The 21,356-nt window shown below is 45.0% G+C and overlaps 1 protein-coding gene across 1 annotated transcript; it reads left to right on the forward strand.

The window, feature by feature from the left end:
• The first annotated feature begins 17,246 nt into the window (after positions 1 to 17,246).
• LOC102784433 (uncharacterized) lies at positions 17,247 to 20,256 on the forward strand. Its single transcript, XM_087837531.1, is given in 6 exon segments — positions 17,247 to 17,714; positions 17,893 to 17,942; positions 17,944 to 19,207; positions 19,301 to 19,326; positions 19,328 to 20,047; positions 20,049 to 20,256. Coding segments are annotated over 6 exon segments (2,736 nt in total).
• Positions 20,257 to 21,356: the final 1,100 nt, after the last annotated feature.

Raw genomic sequence — 21,356 nt, forward strand, 5'->3', positions numbered from 1 at the left:
TTATCAAAAAATGCAAATGTTTCAAAGAAAAGAAAAACCTGTCTAGCCATATCTGTAGTCTAAACCAGGGGGCCTCAAACTTAAATGAGGTATGGGCCACTGCTGGCACGGTCATCTCATTGGAGGGCCACTTTAGTGTTCAAGTAGTACAAAAAACAAACAAACAAACAAACAATTATGGCAAGACCTCATCCATAACAATATCCGGCCCCTCCTCCAGCACTGACTCAGCTACTCTGGAAACAATGTGGGCAATGTATTCTTTCATTTTTCCATCATCTACCTGCTCACCACTTGACTGGTCCTCATATCTACATTTATCCATTCACTATCTATTTGTTCCCCTTTCTCCACCTGCCCATTGTGTGTCTCATCTGTCACATGTTTTCGTCCTCTGTGATCAAGTGCGATATCACTGTCCTCATTGTTTGTGTCATTTTATTTTTTTGAAAAAAAATATTGACCATCAACCAGTCTTCATAAGTCAGAGAGCCTCCTGAGAAAGTGACGGCTCTGCCGGTAGAACCGGGGTTACGGCTGCTGAGGCAGTGGCCTGGGGGTGGCACCCGCACTGTACCGTTGACACCAGGTGCCCGGCTCTCCTCAATTCTTTCTGGATATGCACAAACAAAAGGCCCCTTTATCCCTGGGGTGGCTGTAGCTCAGGTGGTAGAGCAGGTCATCTACTGATCGGAAGGTTGGTGGTTCGATTCCTGGCTTCCCCTAGTCTGCATGCCAAATATCCTTGGGCAAGATACTAACCCCAAATTGCTTTCCGATGCATCCATCGGAGTATGAATGTGTGTGAATGTTATCTAGAAAGCACCTAGAGAAATGTGCTTGGGTGAATGCACAAGTTGTGTAAAGCGCTTTGAGTGCTCAGAAGAGTAGAAAAGCGCTATATAAGAACCAGTCCATCCCACAACTGAAATGTTTGCGTGAAATGAACAGTATAGTTCATCAGTCCTTAGTTTGAAAGCCAGGTTTAAGGTGTCCTCATTTCCTTTGAGAATCATTAGAACTTGTCTTCTAAAGGAGACGACGTGTTTTAAGTGTAGAGACAAAACCTAAAGGGACCATTTTTATAGGAGAAAGGAGTTGTCCGTGTCGGGAAAACTCCTTCCCCAAAAGTTCGTTTCTGGTGAACGATGGAACATTAGAGATGGTGACTACCGGTGAGGAAACGAGACTTTCACTCCTGTTCTCCTGTTTTTAGACAACTACACTGTCTAAAAAAATGACCACCACATTATTTATTCGTGAGCCTGACTTTACACTGCTATACCCAACTAACTCACCCATAGCCAAACCGCACTCCTCCAAAGAGTAGCTGACAGCCTGTGTTCGAGATTAACTGCTGTTGCAAATTAACTGGTGACGGTCAAACAGACGTGTGGTAGACTTGCTTATCATGAGCTGCTGCTGACAAACCAGGAAATAAACACTGAATATTTTGTCTCTGACATTTGTGAAGTTATTTTAAACACAGTCGGTCATTCTTTTTTCTCTTGACCAATAAAATATTCAAAAGTGTCTTGAGTTTAGCTGGTAATATTCCTGTGCACGAGACGACGGCAAAATTGGCAAACAAACGTAGGTCACCACGCCCATGCTGTTCACAAGACTGTGAGAGTTAATGATCTGGAGAATCTTGCTGTATCGTTATCATTCTCCCTGCATTTTATTACTCAGATGGGACGTCAGCGTTGTCGCCTCACAACAAAAGCGTGCAGAAAGAAAACTTTTATGTTGTCAGAATCCTCCAGTTAAAGTCAGGTTGTTGAATGAAGCCACTAAACAAGTTTATATGTGCAGATAGAGCAGATTTCTGTGTGCAAATCTTAGCTGTGGATTTTCCAGCGGCTGGACGTTTCCTCCTAACCAGAGCTTTGTACAAAAACAAATACTATAGTTATTGAACTATTGAAATTCCTCATGTAATTCACATTTTCAAATCAATGTTAACCAGACAGCAGTCATTTCTCTTTCAAGTGATTGCACTCACCTTATAACATCCTTGCACTTATTTGATCTCCTGTATCACCAAATGGGTCAACAAAGAGAGCCCTCATCTCTTTGTTGTGTCTGTTTTCTAATACATATATAGTTTAAAATATTTTTGTCATGTTCTCAATTTCAGCACTTTTGTAAAATAAAACCATCCTTTATATTTAATTTTTGCACAACTCTTTCCAAAGTCAGTAACGTTTTAACCACATGGGCCCCAAGGGGTTTTTGAGCTTCTTGCTTGAAAATGAAATGCCCACAATTAATTAAGTATTTCTCTGAAATTACAAACTCTGTGTATACAATCTTGGCATCAAAATAAAGCTAACACTTGTGAAATTTCATCAGAGGTGTAAATATTGCAGCGGATTTTACTGTGTCAAAGTTACTGAGACTGGAACACAGAAAAAGTTTTTTAAATTTTATCCTTGCCTATTTTTTATTTTTTTTTATTTTTACCATATAACCGTTTTAAAAATATGCCTCAGATCACATTTGGTTCCAGAAATTCAGTAACCAACATATAAACATCATATATGCAATATTTATGTTTCTAAAGTGAAAATGTGAAAAATTACAGCACTGTCAATACATAAATATCCAGACAACGTACAAAAATGTCCAATTTTGGCACACATTGGACACCATGTCAGTTGAATATTGTTGGTATTAAAGAGCAGAAATGATTTAATTTTAGTAAAAGGCCTAAAAATGCTTGTTTTTTTAATATTTTTGAAGAATTAACCACACATTTACATGGGCCTTTTCTATCGTGGGCATGGAGTGTTTAATTTGCCTCTGGCCCTTTAAACTCTGAGGGGCTGTAACTTTGGTTTCTTTTGGCCAATTTGCATGATTGACACCTCTTTTTAATCGTTTGAGCCAATAGGATCACAGTAACAATGCCACGGTCACGTCACTTCAACCAATCAGAAGTTACAAGGACAAAATTTACTGCATGTGGCGACTGTCCAGTCACATGAGTGTGGCATCCATGCGAGCAGTTGACATACTCTCACACATACTAAGCAGTTGTCATACTCTCACACGCACTAAGCAGTTGACATACTCTCACACATACTAAGCAGTTGTCATACTCTCACACGCACTAAGCAGTTGACATACTCTCACACATACTAAGCAGTTGTCATACTCTCACACGCACTAAGCAGTTGTCATACTCTCACATGCACTGAGCAGTTGACATACTCTCACACATACTAAGCAGTTGTCATACTCATTCATTCATTCATTCATTTATTTGTTCATTTTCAGGCACAACAAATACCTATATTGAACATAAAATGCACAAAACAAAAAACAAAAATTGCCTGAAAAAGGAGTGGGACGAAGAAAACTTATTAAATCCCACCCCTATACTCACTCATCATCAAAAAACAATAAACTTCCCGCAGCTACGCCCATCATTACATACAGACCCATCAACAGCCCCGGACACATACAAGCATCTCAATGGCAGCTCGCAAACAACAATTAGAGCCTTCATAACTGAATACAGAATATATAAATTATAAATTGTATTACCACAGGTAACAGGCAGTAATAATTACAAGTAACAAACACACATACATATACATACATACATATATATCTACACACACATGCACGTATATATACATACATACACACACTCTTTTTTTTTTTTTTTTTCTCTTGGAATCCATACCAGCAATGGTAAGAGAACAGACATTACAGAGCACACTAAAAACCATCATTGAGTATACTGTGACCAGACCAACTGTTTGTAGAGGAATTTAAATCTATGAATATTTACACTACACTACTACTATACTCTTACACATACTAAGCAGTTGTCATACTCTCACACGCACTAAGCAGTTGTCATACTCTCACACATACTAAGCAGTTGTCATACTCTCACACGCACTGGGCAGTTGTCATACTCTCACACATACTAAGCAGTTGACATACTCTCACACATACTGAGCAGTTGTCATACTCTCACACATACTAAGCAGTTGACATTCTCTGACACGCACCGAGCACTTGTCATACTCTCACACGCACTAAGCAGTTGTCATACTCTCACACGCACCGAGCAGTTGTCATCCTCTCACACGCACTAAGCAGTTGTCATACTCTCACACGCACCGAGCAGTTGTCATCCTCTCACACGCACAAAGCAGTTGACATACTCTCACACATACTAAGCAGTTGTCATACTCTCACACGCACAAAGCAGTTGTCATACTCTCACACGCACTAAGCAGTTGACATACTCTCACACATACTAAGCAGTTGTCATACTCTCACACATACTAAGCAGTTGTCATACTCTCACACGCACTAAGCAGTTGTCATACTGTCACACATACTAAGCAGTTGTCATACTCTCACACGCACTGAGCAGTTTTCATACTCTCACACATACTAAGCAGTTGTCATACTCTCACACGCACTAAGCAGTTGTCATACTCTCACACATACTAAGCAGTTGTCATAATCTCACAGGCACTAAGCAGTTGTCATACTCTCACACATACTAAGCAGTTGTCATACTCTCACAAGCACTGAGCAGTTGTCATACTCTCACACATACTAAGCAGTTGTCATACTCTCACACGCACTAAGCAGTTGTCATACTGTCACACATACTAAGCAGTTGTCATACTCTCACACGCACTGAGCAGTTTTCATACTCTCACACATACTAAGCAGTTGTCATACTCTCACACGCACTAAGCAGTTTTCATACTCTCACACACACTTAGCAGTTTTCATAATCTCACAGGCACTAAGCAGTTGTCATACTCTCACACATACTAAGCAGTTGTCATACTCTCACACGCACTGAGCAGTTGTCATACTCTCACACATACTAAGCAGTTGTCATACTCTCACATGCACCGATCAGTTGTTATACTCTCACACATACACCTAGGCGACTGCAGTATGCCCACTTAGGCAATCCATTAAAATCAGTTGTTTAGTCTCTGTTACATAGTCTGTCAAATGCTTTAACCACCAATTCTAACCCTTCAGTCGTACATATTGTGTAGTGTTATCATGCGACGGGACGTGCATGTATTCAAGGGGGGAGGGTGTAACCCAGAGTAAAATCTGTTTCCTGCACTTATTTCTGCCATTGAATGCATCGCAGGTACATGACTCCAACCACATGACTTTGCTCAGCCAATCGGACGGCATGTGGGTCATAGTAAGCCTGTCCCGGCTTCCTCCTGTCAGATGCGTGGAGGCAAGCCAGGTGATAGAGCTGTTGCAGGTTTGTATTGGCAAACACTTGCTTTTCCCGTTTTAATGCTTCTTTTAACACCCACTAACTTATGCAACTTAGATGCTGATTACTGTGAGCCAGAGCCATAGTGTTGTTGTGCACTGAACAGAACGGAATTGGTGAGTTTGAACTTTTAATTGATTGTTTGTATTGCTACCAGCTGGTGCTAATTGGTTGCTGCTGGTCCAAACAATTTGATTTTGATTTGACTGATATTTGTTGAATAAAAAATGCTGTGAAGCTATATAGTATGTATATAGCAGTTGAAATGTTTCAGTTAAATCCTTATTGGTTAAATATACTGTTTGTTTGTTTATTTGTGTACACAGGAACAAGAATAACTTAATGTTTTTAGCTTAATTGGCTGACATTTTTGTATTATTCTTGTGATTTCTTATTGGCCTTGTTTATTTAATGCAGGCCAGGTGAACCCTTTATGGGTATGAACAAGGATGGCGAGCCAATGAGCGGCTAGGAGCAGGACTCATTCTGCAATTGAAGCTTCCACTGGTTGGGTAGGAAGCTATCAAAGACGACGCTCTGTCCCCATTTTCCAAATACACTGATTTCCACACTCATACACACCATTCCCCCCATTTATGGACAATAGCGCTTGGACATCTCTCATGGACATTAAGATAAAACTCATGGACTTCAGTGTGGATCAGTGTTTTTGATAACATGTGTTGTTTATGGGGAACTGTTTTTTTGAGAATCTATATTGCTTGGTATAAGCCAGAAGAATTTGCTTAGTTGTTTTGTGCACCCTCACTGGGTTTTTGATTAATTGAATGGCTGCAGCAGGAGTGATTATTTAAGTTTTCCTTTTCTTTTCTTGTTATTTTTCTTTGGGGTTTGGTTAAATACATGGTACCTGCAAAAGCATTGTGTTGTGTGTATTTACTAATTACTGCCCATCAGCTCCAGTAGCATTCCTAAATCTTCTGATTAATAATAACCATAATACTTCACTCAATACCTAGCCTGTATTGATTCATTGGCGCTTCATCAGTGTTACATTGATATTTGACATCACAGCAGAGAAGCGAGTCTGGCATTGATATTTGACATCACAACAGAGAGACTGGATGTGATGTCAGTCCCCTCTAAATCATGTAATTTACAGATATTTAATTCCAATGATTTGACTGCATCATTGTGTCTTTGAGTTATGACCCAAACTCTCTTTCAACTTTGTGAATAAATTCACGTCCCCCTGTGACCTCATAATTACACCACAGTTCAGATGGGATGAATGAGTCATGAGGTCACACCAACAGTGACAACATCAGCAGTGACATCACTAAAGTTGCCAGGTGAGTCCATAAATAGAACCCGTGACGTGGAGCAGGTACCGCCATTTTGGACGATGCCACAACGCAGTTATAGACGCAAACGTGCTTCTCGCCCCGTTCGCAGACGCAGGAGAGCCCACAAGGCCTCGGGTGTCCGCAGACGTGGGAGAAGATACCGTCGCAGACATTAGACAATCTCAATAAACATGTAGGATGAACATCAAAATGTGGTCCAATCAAGTTTTTTTTAGATAATATATGTTGTTGTTGTTTTGTGTGTGTTTGTTATCAATGTTGTGAAAAACGTTAAGCTTAGTAAGCCATCAAGCACTGATTACTCGTAGAAGAGCACCAATAGGAGACAGAACTAATTAGAAGGTGTTGTTATTCAGTCTGTACATCGAATAGAAGGCACTAACCACAAGGTGATCTTCAATGCATCTCTGTGTGAATGTGAACGGGGCGAGAAGACCCCCACTGACTGCATGTCTTTAGACTGTGGGAGGAAGCTGGAGAGAACATGCAGACTCCACACAAAGACCCCGGCCTGATGGGGTTAGGGTCCTGAGTTTGATACCCCAAACTGAACGCAGGACAGAGGAAGGGATGGGTGATGTTCATGTGTGCCCAGGTGTATGATGTGGCTCTTTGCGGTGACACAGTAAAAAATGTGGCTGTTTGTCTGTGACTGGTTGGCTGCCCCAGCCCTGGCCCTTCATGTATTTCAGTAATGTCTTTTTCTCCCGTCTCCTCCTCTCGTTTACATGCTTTGCCCTTGTGACCCATTCCTTCTGTCACGTGTGTTTTCCCCCCAGCCATCATGTTCTGGTTGTGCTTAGTTATGTCCATGTCTCATCTCTAGTCCTCTTTTCCCTCTGTATGTATTTACAGTGTACGTGTTCCTCGTCGGTTCGTCATGCTAAGTCTGCGTGTCTTATTCCGTCATGTGTCATGTATCACTCCAAATCTCACTGACTTTAACTAATAATAACTGTTTGCTGAGTGTTATGTCTAAAAGGTATTGCACAATCGCCTCTAGTAGAGGATCAGGTTTGTTTTCCACTGATAATGGATTTTAACATGACTGACCAATGATTGTGGAGCACGTCCATGTAGGATCTTATAAATACAACGAGCAAACTTAAATGTTTTAAAATGTTCAAAACTTAATATATTATATTTCTGACGTATGACGGAAGGAAAAAGTTTCATATTTTTAAAAATCTCCAATTTCATATGATCAAATTTATGTCAAAAAGTTCATATTTATTCCTCCTATGTCATGTGTGAGTACTGTATTGTAAATGTCATATATATCAGATGATACTGATAACCTAATGCTAATAACTATGCAGAGGTCTCTAGGCCTCGACTTTTATGGAGCATGTGAAGTTTGGGGCAGAGTGGACAAAGAAAAGTTTCTCAGCAGGTTCAACAGGTTGCTACAACATAGGCCGATGAAGTATTGCACTCACTCATCCAAACTGGCAAACATGTAACATACACCCTAAGACTGATCCTGCTTTTTACTCCTTTGCTATGATTTAATTTGATATTATGTAGCCTTGGAGACAGTTTGCATAGATTAGAATGTTAGATTCCTGTGATGTCATCAATGCCCGATGTTTTGTTTTAATGTCTTGTGATAGTTCTAAGTGCAGACAAAGTCAGAGTTCAAGTGAGTTTAGTCCAATTTTGATCCAGTTTCTGACATGTGGTCAAAATCTTGGCCGACCTTTACCACACCACGTGCTGTGGGTGTGCGTAAATGTCTAGGTGAGTAAAGTCTCCTTTACCTGTTAAATTCAATTTGTTTTGTCTCTCTGTAGAGGACTTTGAAGAAAAATTCGAACAGCAGGATAAGCTGATATTATCTCTGTTGGCATACAGTATGATGTCATATATGATGTCACCACCATAAAAAGAGGTGGACCTTGTTCAGTTTCCCTTTCAGGTGACTCTGGGTTGCTCTGACATATAATATGTGTTTTTGTTTTCTGGGCTCTCTCTGGATTCTTCTGCGGCTGATATGTTGCTCTCAGATTCACTGTTTGATGCTGAGCTTGTAGTGATACTCTAAGTCAGTACTGTACTCTGGCTGTTTCAGAGTTTTCACAGTCACTGCTTTCAGGTGTCTCCATCCAGTCACGTCTCCCAACACGATGACTTCTTTTCTTTTGGTTCCCTCTACGTGGAAGTGGTCCCCCAGTGGTCAACAGGTAGGTCTTTCACGAGGTGTAGGAGATTTCTCACAGACGACAGCTTACAGTCCTGCGTAGATGAAAGTGACTTTGTAACTTGTAGCTGTAAATTAAATGTGTAAGTGATATTTATATAGGTGTAAACTTATCCACAGCTTTATGCCTTGTTGCTGTTTTAGAAAGAGTTAAAAAATGAATGTCCACTATTTAAACCTTTTGAATGCAGGATATTTTATTAAAGCAATTTAGCAGGAGGGGGGAAAAGCCAGCTCACATACTATGATCACATAATGAAATCACTTAATACTCATCTAATTAACCCACTCTTAGCTAATGTTGATCTTTTGAGGAGAGAGATTGAGGAGAGAACGGGCACATCCATGCCTGAAGAGGCCCTTATCTCTGTTTTGCATCCCTGCAACTTCAACACTCCAGGGATTCAGTTGAAATCCAAATCCTCTCAAAGTTATAATTCAAAATAAAACAAAATAAAATAAAATGGAAACTCTCGGAAGTTGTAATCCTGCAGGAAATCGACAGAAATCCAAATCCTCTTGAATTTATAATTCACAAAAGAGCAGAGAAAAAGCCAAAAAATACAAAACCCAAGTGTAAGTGTGCAGTTCAGACAGCAGCTGATCTCTGGGCTCTAGAGTCTGACCAATTTGGTCACATTTGCGGCCAAATTCTTCTTTCTTTCTTACATTTGTATTGGCGGTTGGCAAACAATTGAAAGGTGCATTACCGCCACCAACTGGTATGGAGTATTGTCTGGAACCACGCTCAAAAAAAAAAAAAAAAAAAAAATTTCCTCAAATCCTTCCAAACAGGTTCCCCTCTTTTAAAAACTGAAATAAGGCCTGATAACTTTTACTTCCCGATTCCTTTCGCAACAAATCAACAAGATCCAGTTCGAGTTTTAGGTTAGTGAGATTTTGAATCAATTGTCTCCTCTCAACCTGATAGCTCTGACACTGCAACATGACATGTTCTACAGTTTCTACAAAAAAGTCTCCGCAACTCTGAAAGTGTCCGTGTGGTCAACAACTGACACACATTATGCCCCTATCGTGGTCTAAACCAATCAGAGATAGTCAGGGGCGGGACCTCTCTGATTGGCCGTGGTCCAGATATTCCCGTAGTCCTTCGTGTGTACGTTTGAAAGTGCAGGTGGATAGAGAGAGGTGAGTAGCTTGAATGAAGCGATATTGATTCATTAAATCCTGAATCGACTTTTAAATATAAATGTATTTTGCCAGAAACGCCAGAATCTCAGGTTAAGGCTCACAAAACTATTTCAACAACCACCAACCAGTAAATGAGAGCAGGTACACGGACTCCACACAAAGACGTAAACACAGACCCGAAGCATCACAATCAGCTTTCTCTTCCTCGGCTTTCTCACCCGACGGCCCGTACACGGACACGCCGTCGGGGCTGAAAGCCAACAGCTCACTGACCGCGTCGGCGGTTTCCGTCTTTTTTGCTGGTTTTAGCTGCAGGTTTTATCTCTCTCTAACCAAAATTCACTGAAGCAGCAGCAGCAGATCCAAACTACGCTCCACATTTGATAAATCTCGTCGTTAATCCCCTCTGACTTTTGCTGTTTTGCTTCCACCGTCTGCACAGCTCTCTCTCTCTCAGTGTACTTCAAGAACAGTTTCCCATCTCAAATCTCTGTTTCCTGCATTATTCATTCGCTTTATTATGCACAAGTCACATACAGTGCTGTTGGTCGCTGTTTTTCCCACCAGAAAATGACCTTGAAAAGAATCATTTCTGCTGTTTTATAACGAAGAAATTGAAACTTTTTAAAATGATGCCAAATTGCAAAACTTTTGCTGTGTCTCTAATCAAACCTCTGTAACTTTGCTCTGCTTCACTTCAGCAGCATCAGGTAATGGTCAGATGTTGATTCATGGTTTTCTTCACTTTTTGTTCTACTGCAGAATATTTTAAAGTGTATCTGCTACAGAAAACAGGGCAGGAAAATCTCCTTCATGTTTTTCTGTTTTATCCTCAGTTACTTTGACACAAAGGCCTCTGCTGTGATGCTCACACCTCTGATGAAGTCTCACATGTGTCAGCGCTGATAAATCATCAGAATTATAATATTTCTGACTGTCTGAGGCAAAATCAAATTGAATGGAATCAGGACCTCGTGAATCGAATGGATTACAGAAATCAGTGATGATACCAGCCGTAGTGAGCAGCCTAGGCCTGACAGAAGTGGATGTAGCTGTGGGTAAAAAGGTGGAAAGAACTACTGATAACTTTTTTGTTAAGTTAAGGCCTGATCCTTCTGAAATTCATAGCCAGCTCTGACACGGAGCCATCAATCTCTGGGCGCTGAAAAAGCAGCAGTGTGTCCAGAAAACACATTATATGCTGCGATAAATGCCCAAGTGTCCCTCTAACACTGCCTTTCAGTGGCAGCAGGTCGTCAGATGACACAGGATGACATCATACTGTATGCCTATATGACATCATACTGTATGCCTATATGACATCATACTGTGTGCCTATATGACATCATACTGTATGCCATATATGACATCATACTGTATGCCATATGTGACATCTGTCACGGCCCAGCAGCACGAGGTAAATGGGATGGACACAAGTGCAAGATCCAAACCGGAAGCGAGACAGTGAGTGAACAAAAAGGTTCATTTCTTCCCCCACAAATTAAACACACAAGCCAAATTTAAACGAAGCCACTACACTAGTGGGTGCGCTGTCAAAACTAAGGCAACTAAATGAAAACTAGACAGCTCTAGAATACAGCGGGACAGCTGTGGCAGTGGGGAGGTGGAAGCTGGGCTGGGAAAAATACTGTGAAGAGACCAGGGCATTGGTTTCAGGTGAAGGGGACAGGTGGGGGGCAAGGCCCAGATGAGGTTGAGGTGCGGGGAGGCAGGCAGGTGAGTTTCAGGCTAGTTGGCAATGCTGTACCAGCAGCTGGTGGCCCAGGTCCAGAAAAGCGGGGATGACTGAGGCGAGAACCCCACTCCAGGAGCCGACTCTGAAGACAGGAAAAAGTAAGTTTTCACACAGGATCTGGACTGAGCAATAAAACATCACTGACTAACCTGATACTCAGGCCATGACTGATTGAGTGCGCAGATCTTATATGCTGCTGGAATAATTGCCCACAGGTGCTCAGCCAGGGAGGAGCAACCGATCTCCGCCCAAAGGAAGAGGACCGCTGTTGGAAACCTACAGGTACGCACCCAGACCATGACAACATCAAGCTGTCTCGATCCAGGACTTCAAGCTGAGGGCATACATGAGATCAGAATCAGAGTCAGAATCAGAATCGTGTTTATTGGCCAAGTATATGTGCAAACACATACAGGGAATTTGGTTCCGGTAGATGGTGGCTCTCAAGCACAGCAATGTAAAACACACACACACACACGTCTATATACATACATACACATACATACAGAAAGCTGTGTAAACCAACTATAAATAACTAATCTAAACTTATATACATAAAATACAGAATGAAATGAAGTGAAATGAATACCACAGAATGTACATAAGGTGCAGTTGCAGTCTGGCAGTGGCAGCAGTGTGACAGGTCAACTGTTTAGGAGGGAGATGGCGAGGGGAAAGAAACTGTTCCTGTGTCGGGGGTCCTGGTCTTCAGGCCTCTGTACCGTCTGCCAGAGGGCAGCAGATCAAAAAGTCTGTGTCCAGGGTGTGAGGGGTCTGTGATGATTTTCCCTGCTCGTTTCCTGGTTCTTGAGAGGTACAGATCCTGGATGGAGGGCAGGGGGGCGCCGATGATCCTTTCTGCTGCCCGTACAGTCCGCTGCAGTCGGCCACTGTCATCTCTACAGTTTTAAGAGTGTTCAGCTCCAGATTGTGCTGACTGCACCAGAGTACCAGCCGCTCAACTTCCTGCCGGTATGCAGACTCATCACCATCCTGAATGAGGCCGATGACGGTGCTGTCATCTGCAAACTTTAGAAGTTTAACAGCCGAGTTCTTGGAGGTGCAGTCGTTAGTGTAGAGGGAGAATAGTAGTGGTGAGAGGACACATCCTTGAGGGGCACCAATACTGAGGGACCGAGTTTCAGAGGTGATCTCCCCCAGCCTCACTTGTTGCTTTCTGTCTGTCAGGAAGCTGGTGATCCACTGACAGGTAGCTGGTGACACACTGAGCTTGGAGAGTTTGGAGGAGAGAAGTTCAGGCACAATGGTGTTAAAAGCCGAACTAAAGTCCACAAACAGGACCCTGGCATAAGTTCCCGGGCGGTCGAGGTGTTGCAGGATGTAATGCAGCCCCATGTTCACTGCATCATCCACCGACCTGTTTGCCCAGTAGGCAAACTGCAGAGGGTCCAGCTGGTGGCCTGTAATGTCTTTCAGATGGGCTAACACCAGTCGTTCGAAGGATTTCATGACCACAGACGTCAAGGCGACAGGTCTGTAGTCATTCAGTCCTGTGATGGTGGGTTTCTTGGGAACAGGGATGATGGTGGAGCGTTTGAAGCAGGAGGGAACTTCACACAGTTCCAGGGATCTGTTGAAGATGCGAGTAAAGATGGGAGCCAGCTGTTCAGCACAGGTTTTGATGCAGGAGGGTGAGACGCCGTCTGGTCCGGGGGCTTTCCTGGGCTTCTGTTTCTGGAATAGTCGGCTCACATCCTCAGTGTGTATTCTGAGTTTCAGGGAGGAGGAAAGGGGGGTGAGAGGTGTGGTGGAGGTCGTTGAGTCTGGATTGGAGAGGATGGTGGTGGTCGTTGAGTCTGGATTGGAGAGGATGGTGGTGGTCGTTGAGTCTGGATTGGAGAGGGTGGTGGTGGTCATTGGGTCTGGATTGGGGAGGGTGGGGGTGGTCGTTGAGTCTGGATTGGAGAGGGTGGTGGTGGTCGTTGGGTCTGGATTGGGGAGGGTGGGGGTGGTCGTTGAGTCTTGATTGGGGAGGGTGGTGGTGGTCGTTGAGACTGGATTGGGGAGGGGGAGGGTGAAGGGGGGAGAGGTGGAAGGTGTGTTGGGGGTCAATGTCTGAAGCAATGTCCCTGGGGAGGGGAGGGTGGGGCGTGGGAGTCTGTCCGTCTCAAACCTGCAGTAGAAAGTGTTTAACTCGTTGGCCAGGTCTTTGTTTGCTTCAATAGTGGGTGGGGGGCGTCTGTAGCTGGTGATTTCCTGCAGGCCCCTCCACACTGACGCTGGGTCGTTGGCTGAGAGCCGTTCTTCCAGCTTCTGGGAGTAGATCCTTTTAGCTGCTTTGATCTCCTTGGTCAGTGTGTTCCTAGCTTGCTTGTACAGGGCCCTGTCACCACTTCTGTAGGCGTCCTCCTTGGCCTTACGAAGATGTTGGAGTTTAGGAGTGAACCATGGTTTATTGTTGTTGTATGTGCAAAAGGTCTTTGTTGGCACACACATCTTCACAGAAACTGATGTATGATGTCACAGTGTCCGTGAGCTCATCTAGGTTCTCAGATGCAGCTTCAAAAACAGTCCAATCAGTGGAGTCAAAACAGTCTCCACTGATTGGACTGATTGGACACCACCACCCTCTCCAGCAGTTCCTGCTTTGCTGCGTTAGTCCACTTCTTAGCAGTTTTGACTACAGGCTTTGCACATTTGAGTTTTTGCCTATAAACTGGAATAAGATGGACCAGGCAGTGATCAGAATGTCCCAAAGCTGCCCGGGGCACAGGGCGATAGGCATCTTTTAGAGTGGTGTAGCAGTGATCCAGTATGATGTTGTCCCTGGTGGGGCAGTCTATATGCTGTCTGTATTTAGGGAGTTTGTAGTTTAGGTTTGCTCTGTTAAAATCCCCAAGAATAATTGTAAAGGAATCCGGGAATTTCCTCTCTAGGGTAGTAATCTGGTCAGCCAGCTCGCACAGTGCGTTGTTCGCATTGGCCTGTGGAGGGATGTAAACTCCGACCAGCATGAAGGAAGAAAACTCCCGCGGTGAATAAAAAGGTTTACAGTTGATGAAAAAACTTTCCAAGTGTGGGCTGCAGTGTTTCTGTAACGCTGTGACATAAGTACACCAACCTTCATTAATGTAGAAGCAGACTCCACCACCCTTTGTTTTCCCTGAGAGCTCTGTTTCGCGGTCCGCCCGGAGAAGTTGGAAGCCCGGCAGATTTAAGACAGCGTCTGGGACTCGGGGGCAGCAGAGCGTGCAAAGTCCTTGTTAGTCCGGTTTAAGAGCAGTAATTCGTCGACTTTGTTTGGAAGAGAGCGGAGATTCGCGAGGTGAATGGAGGGGAGTGCCGTGCGGAATCCTCGCCGACGTAGTTTCACCAGCGCACCAGCGCAACTGCCCCATCTACGTCTTCTCCAGGAGCCACAGAGAGCTGCTGCGCCTCCAACTAAAATCTCCAAAAAACTTTCCGGGTTTGTGAAAAATGGATAAGAACTATAGTGAGACGACTGCCTGATGTTTAGCAGTTGATCTCTGGAGAAAGTGATGTGGTCTGAGTGACCAAAAGTGCAGAAAATAAACAGAAACAAGAAAAGTGCGAGAGAGCGCAGTACCGAGGCTGCCATCCGCGGCGCCATCTTGGAGGCCAGTCATCAGATCAGGCTGTATGACACAAATGACATCAATCTGTAAGACTTATAAGACATGAAGCTTGTCAGGGTTATATTGTTGATTGTCATTTATGCTTAGAAATATCTACTCATATATGCTTAGAGTTTTATAATCAATGTCATGTTGGTAGAGGGTTGATCCTTAGGAGTCTGCAGAGACTTTGTGTGCATTCCAGAGTGTTCTGGCATTCACACCCACATCCTGGGAGCATGGGAGAGGTCATACCTGCTCTTATTGTTTTGTGGTAGGATGAACGTATCTATATCTGTTTTAGTCTAAGTGCCTTTTGTGTAGATGAACTGCTGGACTTCCAGACCAGCAGGTTTAGGGAAGTCTTCACATACACACACACACACACACACACACACATACTTACACAATGCACACACACACACACACACACACACACACACACATACTTACACAACGCACAGGCAAGGTACTCTTTGTTTGTATGTATACGTCATATGTTAATGAACCTATGTATATTCATGTAACCTCAATAAAAGAGCAGTGTTACGAGGGAGCGGATGAGAGCGACTGGGGTCAAGCGAAGGAACGGCGTTTGTCCAGTTCTCTCCCGTGCACGAGAAACATGAAGAACTTTGCCTACTCGTGTCTTGCTTTGCTGTGTAGTTAAATTGTCTTGAAAGTTCCAGCGAATAGGTTTGAGCTACAAACCTATCAAGGTTGCATGTCATACATGACATCAACCTGTATGCCTTTATATGACATCATACTTTATGCATCGATGACATCAATCTGTAAGACTTAGATGACATCAAGCTCTTTGCCATGAATGACATCATACTGTATGCCTATATGACATCATACTGTATGCCTATATGACATCATACTGTATGCGTTATATGACATCAACCTGTAGCCTGGGAAATGGTTAGCCACACAGGACACAATTACTGGGTTCTTAATGTGCAGTTTTATTGTCAATGCCGACTGAATAAACAAAAAAAATGTCCTTTGACCTTTACTTTTGTCAAACAGCGGCCATATGGACTTGTACTGAACATCAACATCACGAGAGGTAACGTGGCAAAGTAACAGAATAACCAACTAAACAAAAATGCGCCAATACAATACGAGGAATAAAGGAAATGAAATTAAATACAAAACACAAAAATACGGCAGTGACCTCTGTCTGTGCAGAACAAAATACAAAGACCTAAATCACACAAGGCTCCTTTAAAAAACTGTGGAAGTGTTACATACATTTTTATAAACACTTACATTCCACAGAAATCTCAGGTCACTCGGATACTGGAGCACACAGACGATCTTGCAACTAATCCCTTGCATGGAGAAAATGGCCGCTCCACGCTGCACATACAGGTCCTTTGCATCATACATTTCAGAAATACATCATCTTGTTAAAATACTGACGCTTTGCCACTGCACTACAATTATACCAATATGTTTCAATGAGTTATGTGCATATTTAACAATTCCTTACCAACAATTTAACTCCTTCACAATATTCCCGTTCCACATCCACAACAGAAAGAAAAGTCCCGAGATGCAGTTCTTGTTAAGTCTTTTTTTGGAAAACTGCAGTTAACCCTTAAGAACTGCCCCCCCACCCCACCCCACCCCACCCCGTGACCACAATATGCAACTACACAAACCTATAAAATTAACAGCTTCAAGTGCACACAACATGCAGATAGCCAAAGAACTAGCACAAGCACTAACATTAAATTACCCAATAACATTCTTGTCTTACCATACATGGAAACAAAGAAACTGTGGTGGACCACTAGAGGGCTCCACTCACACCCAGTGTTGAGGAAGTGTGTTCCTGTGTTTTGTGGCGCGATATGTGCAGTTGATATTGGAGACGAATAAAGAAGGAGTGAGTACTGAGAGTTTTGTGTCGTCGATGCTTACCTCCACATTGGTGACCCCTGACTTGAGCATGCGACGGGCCGCAGATAACGCAGACGCCGCTATGGATGCATCAGCAGCCGCCGGACCTCCGCCTCCTGTTGCAGCTATGTTCGCTGTGGCACTGAAACTGCCGGACTTTTGGCTCCATGACCCCCCGACATGGTTCGTACACGTGGAGGCTCAGTTCGCCCTTCGCGGCATTTCGGCTGACGACACGAAGTATCACCATGTGGTGGCCTCGCTCGACCCGCTGGCCACCCATCACGCGATGACGTTCCTCCGGGACCCAGAGCTGCTTCTTCGGCGCTATGACCTCTCTGACGCTGAACGAGCCGAAAAGCTCCTCAACCTGTCAGGCTTGGGTGGCGGTACCGCGCTCGAGCTCATGGAGTACATGCTATCGTTGCTCGGGCCGGATGACGGGGGATTCGTCTTCAACTTTGTTGTTGCCGCTAGCTCTGTACCTATTTTAGGTGCTGATTTTCTGTGTGCTCATGGACTGCTTGTCGATGTTGCTAACAGACATTTAATTGATGCTCTCTCGTTTTCTTCGTTACCCTGTGTTACTCGGGCCGCCGAGCCCCTGATTCGGGCTAATGTAGTGACCTCCGGGGATGCTTTTCAGCGTTTGCTTTTAGAGTTTCCATGGGGTTGAGCATTATATTCCCACGGTCGGGCCCCCGGTGTTTGCGCGCGCGCCGCCTCGACCCTGCGAAACTGTCCGTCGCTCGGGAGGAGTTTGCAGCCATGGAGCGGCTTGGCATTGTACAGCGTTCGAACAGTGCATGGGCCTCTCCGCTTCACATGGTGCCCAAATCGGACGGTCGGTGGCGGCCATGCGGAGATTTCCGACGTTTAAATAATGCCACGGAGAATGACCGTTACCCCATCCCCCACATTCAGGATTTTTCTGCCAATCTCGCTGGTACGTCGATTTTTTCTAAAATTGACTTGGTGCGGGGGTATCACCAAGTTCCCGTGCGCGCCGAAGACGTTCCTAAAACCGCTGTCATTACCCCCTTCGGCTTGTTCGAGTTTTTGCGAATGCCGTTTGGCCTGAAAGGTGCCGCCCAGACCTTTCAGCGGCTGATGGATTCCTTTTTGCGTGGGGTGCCGTTCGTCTTTGTTTATCTGGACGATATATTGGTGGCCAGCTGCTCAGCGAGCCAGCACGAGTCCCATCTCCACCAGGTTTTCCAGCGTTTGGCAGCGCACGGCCTGATCATCAACCTTTCCAAGTGCCAGTTTGGGTTGCCGGTTCTGGATTTCCTCAGGCACCACATTTCCGCTGAAGGTGTGGTTCTCTTGCCCGACAGAGTCCAGGCCGTTTCGGCTTTTCCGCGTCCCACGTCGGTTAAAGCATTGCAGGAGTTCTTGGGGATGATAAATTTTTACAAGCGCTTTCTCCCCAGAGCTGCCCACCTACTAAAGCCACTCTATGCTGCCTTAAAGGGTAAAACAGGCAAAGATCCGGTTGACTGGCTGCCGGAACGCGTCCATGCGTTTTCCGCAGCCAAGTCTGCGCTGGCTGACGCCGCCCTGCTGGCACACCCGCTTCCGTCGGCAGAGATCGCGTTGACTACTGACGGGTCTGACGTGGCAGTGGGTGGGGTGTTGGAACAGCGGGTTTCAGGTCTCTGGCAACCGCTCGCCTTTTTCAGTCGTACGCTCCGGGATGCTGAATGCAAGTACAGTGTTTTTGACAGGGAGTTGCTGGCCCTGCACCTCGCGACACGGCATTTTCGTTTTTTCCTCGAGGGTCGCAACTTTACTGCGTACGTGGACCACAAACCTTTGACGTTTGCGATGTCCAAGGTCTCTGACCCATGGAGCGCACGCCAGCAGCGCCAGTTGGCGGCCATTTCAGAGTTTACCACAGACATTCAGCATGTGGCTGGTAAGTTCAATCACGTCGCTGACTGTCTCTCACGTGTGTTGGTTTCTCCAGTGTATGTCGGAGTCGACTACGCTGCCATGGCCTGGTTCCCCTTTCGTGGCGTCGTCGTGTTTTTGACTCGGTGCATGCCCTCTCTCAAGCTGGTCTAGCTGGCGATGACCAGCTTGACCGGTGCATGCCTCGGTCAAGCTGGTCATCGCCAGGTTCGTTTGGCCGGGCATTCGCAAGACCGTGAAAGAATGGGCGGCGGTTTGTATCCCATGCCAATGCTCGAAAATCCACCGGCACACACAGGCACCCCTCGAACCTTTCCGTGTCCCGGGTAGGCGTTTCGATCACGTTCATGTGGACCTGGTTGGTCCCTTGCCGCAGTCACTGGGTTTCACGCACCTTTTGACTGTGGTGGACCGCATGACCAGGTGGCCGGAGGCGGTACGCCTGGCGTCCACGACAGCAATGACGGTGGCCAGAGCATTTTTGTCAACGTGGGTTTCACATTTCGGTCCCCCTGCTGACATTACCTCGGACAGGGGCCCCCAGTTTGTTTCTGAGCTTTGGTCTGCTATGGCTGACGGCCTGGGGGTCAAGGTCCACCGCACCACAGCATACCACCCGCAAGCTAACGGGATGTGCGAACGGTTTCACCGGTCACTTAAGACCGCGCTCCGGGCTTCCTTAACTGGTGGCGACTGGGTCGACCGTCTTCCGTGGGTTTTGCTGGGATTGCGTAGCGCGGTTAAAGAAGACCTTGGGGTTTCCCCGGCTGAACTGGTCCTCGGCCAGCCCCTCCGGGTCCCCGGGGAATTCTTACCTGAGAGCCCTCCCCCATGTTTCGATACCTCTTTGTTGCCTTTTCGCCCCCCAAGAGACTCATTTCCTGTTCCTGGTCCTGTGCACCACTGCCTGCCTGACACTTCCGAGTTCGATGGACTCTGCTCATTTTGTTTTCGTCAGGCATGATGCCCATAGGACTCCGCTGCGTCCACCATGTGACGGGCCATACAGGGTTCTTAAACCAGGCAACAAACATTTAATTTTGGACTTTGGGGGTCGGCAGGAGGTTGTCTCTCCCCTCGCCGCGGCCGCCCACCTGCCACCGGGCTGATGGATTCTGTTTTTTCCCCCAGGAGCGACCCACAATCAACGGAGTCCGAGTCGTCTGCAGCTTTTTCTGACCGCCAGTGCCAGCCTCGCTCCCGGGCTGGGTTGCCCTCTGTCAGTTCCCCACCCCCCGGTTCAGTCGTTCCGGCCGTTTGCTTAAGACCCGGGTCCTGGACTAGTTCTGCTGGGTGTTCGGGGGGGCATGTGTGGTGGACCACTAGAGGGCTCTACTCACACCCAGTGTTGAGGGAGTGTGTTCCTGTGTTTTGTGGCGCGATATGTGCAGTTGATGTTGGAGACGAATAAAGAAGGAGTAAGTACTGAGAGCTCTGTGTCGTCTATCCTTACCTCCACAAAACAACATTTTAAGACCGCTTTTTGAACCTTAAATGGACATTTGGTTAACTGAAATGGAAAATATTATTATTAATTTACCACTCGGCTAAAATACTGTATGCCTTATATGACATCATACTGTATGCCTATATGACATCATACTGAATGCCTATATGACATCATACTGAATGCCTATATGACATCATACTGTTCTTGCATGAATCGGACCAACAATACAGACTTGTAATGAACGCTCTTCCTTACCAGTGAGTCCGGAAGTTCTTTTGGAATATTCTGTATTGTCTGTGTTTCCAAATCCATGAGAGATACCTGGACATGCTTGAACATGAGTCTCCTTTTATATGAACTCAAGACTCCTCTTGCAGTCCCACCCACATTTAAGTCAATGACATTAAGTCATGAGACTAATGGTTGGCTAATGACTGTTGTAGCAGCCCATTGTATTTTGGTTTCCTCTTTTGTCTCCAGTAGCTGTTGAAGGATTTGTGCGGTTTCAATCAGAGCCATCTTATTAACACATAAATCAACGATTTCCCTGAACTATTCAAAATCAAGACTTCCCTAAAAAGGAGCACTAAGGCAAAAGGAAAACCACAAGTTTTTCCATTTGAGGGGTCTCTACTTGAGATGTTCTTTAAGTGAAACATATAATCTAAAGTTTGCTTCAAAGTGTCTAATTGCTGTAAACTCATATGCAAGGTCACTTTGAGTGGGTGCACTTAGGAATACAACCACCATCAGTGTCTC

This window comes from Neolamprologus brichardi, unplaced genomic scaffold, assembly GCF_056152115.1.
Source record: "Neolamprologus brichardi isolate AB-2024 unplaced genomic scaffold, ASM5615211v1 NODE_ptg000033l+_length_6344489_cov_1, whole genome shotgun sequence".
Classification (NCBI taxonomy): Eukaryota; Metazoa; Chordata; class Actinopteri; order Cichliformes; family Cichlidae; genus Neolamprologus; species Neolamprologus brichardi.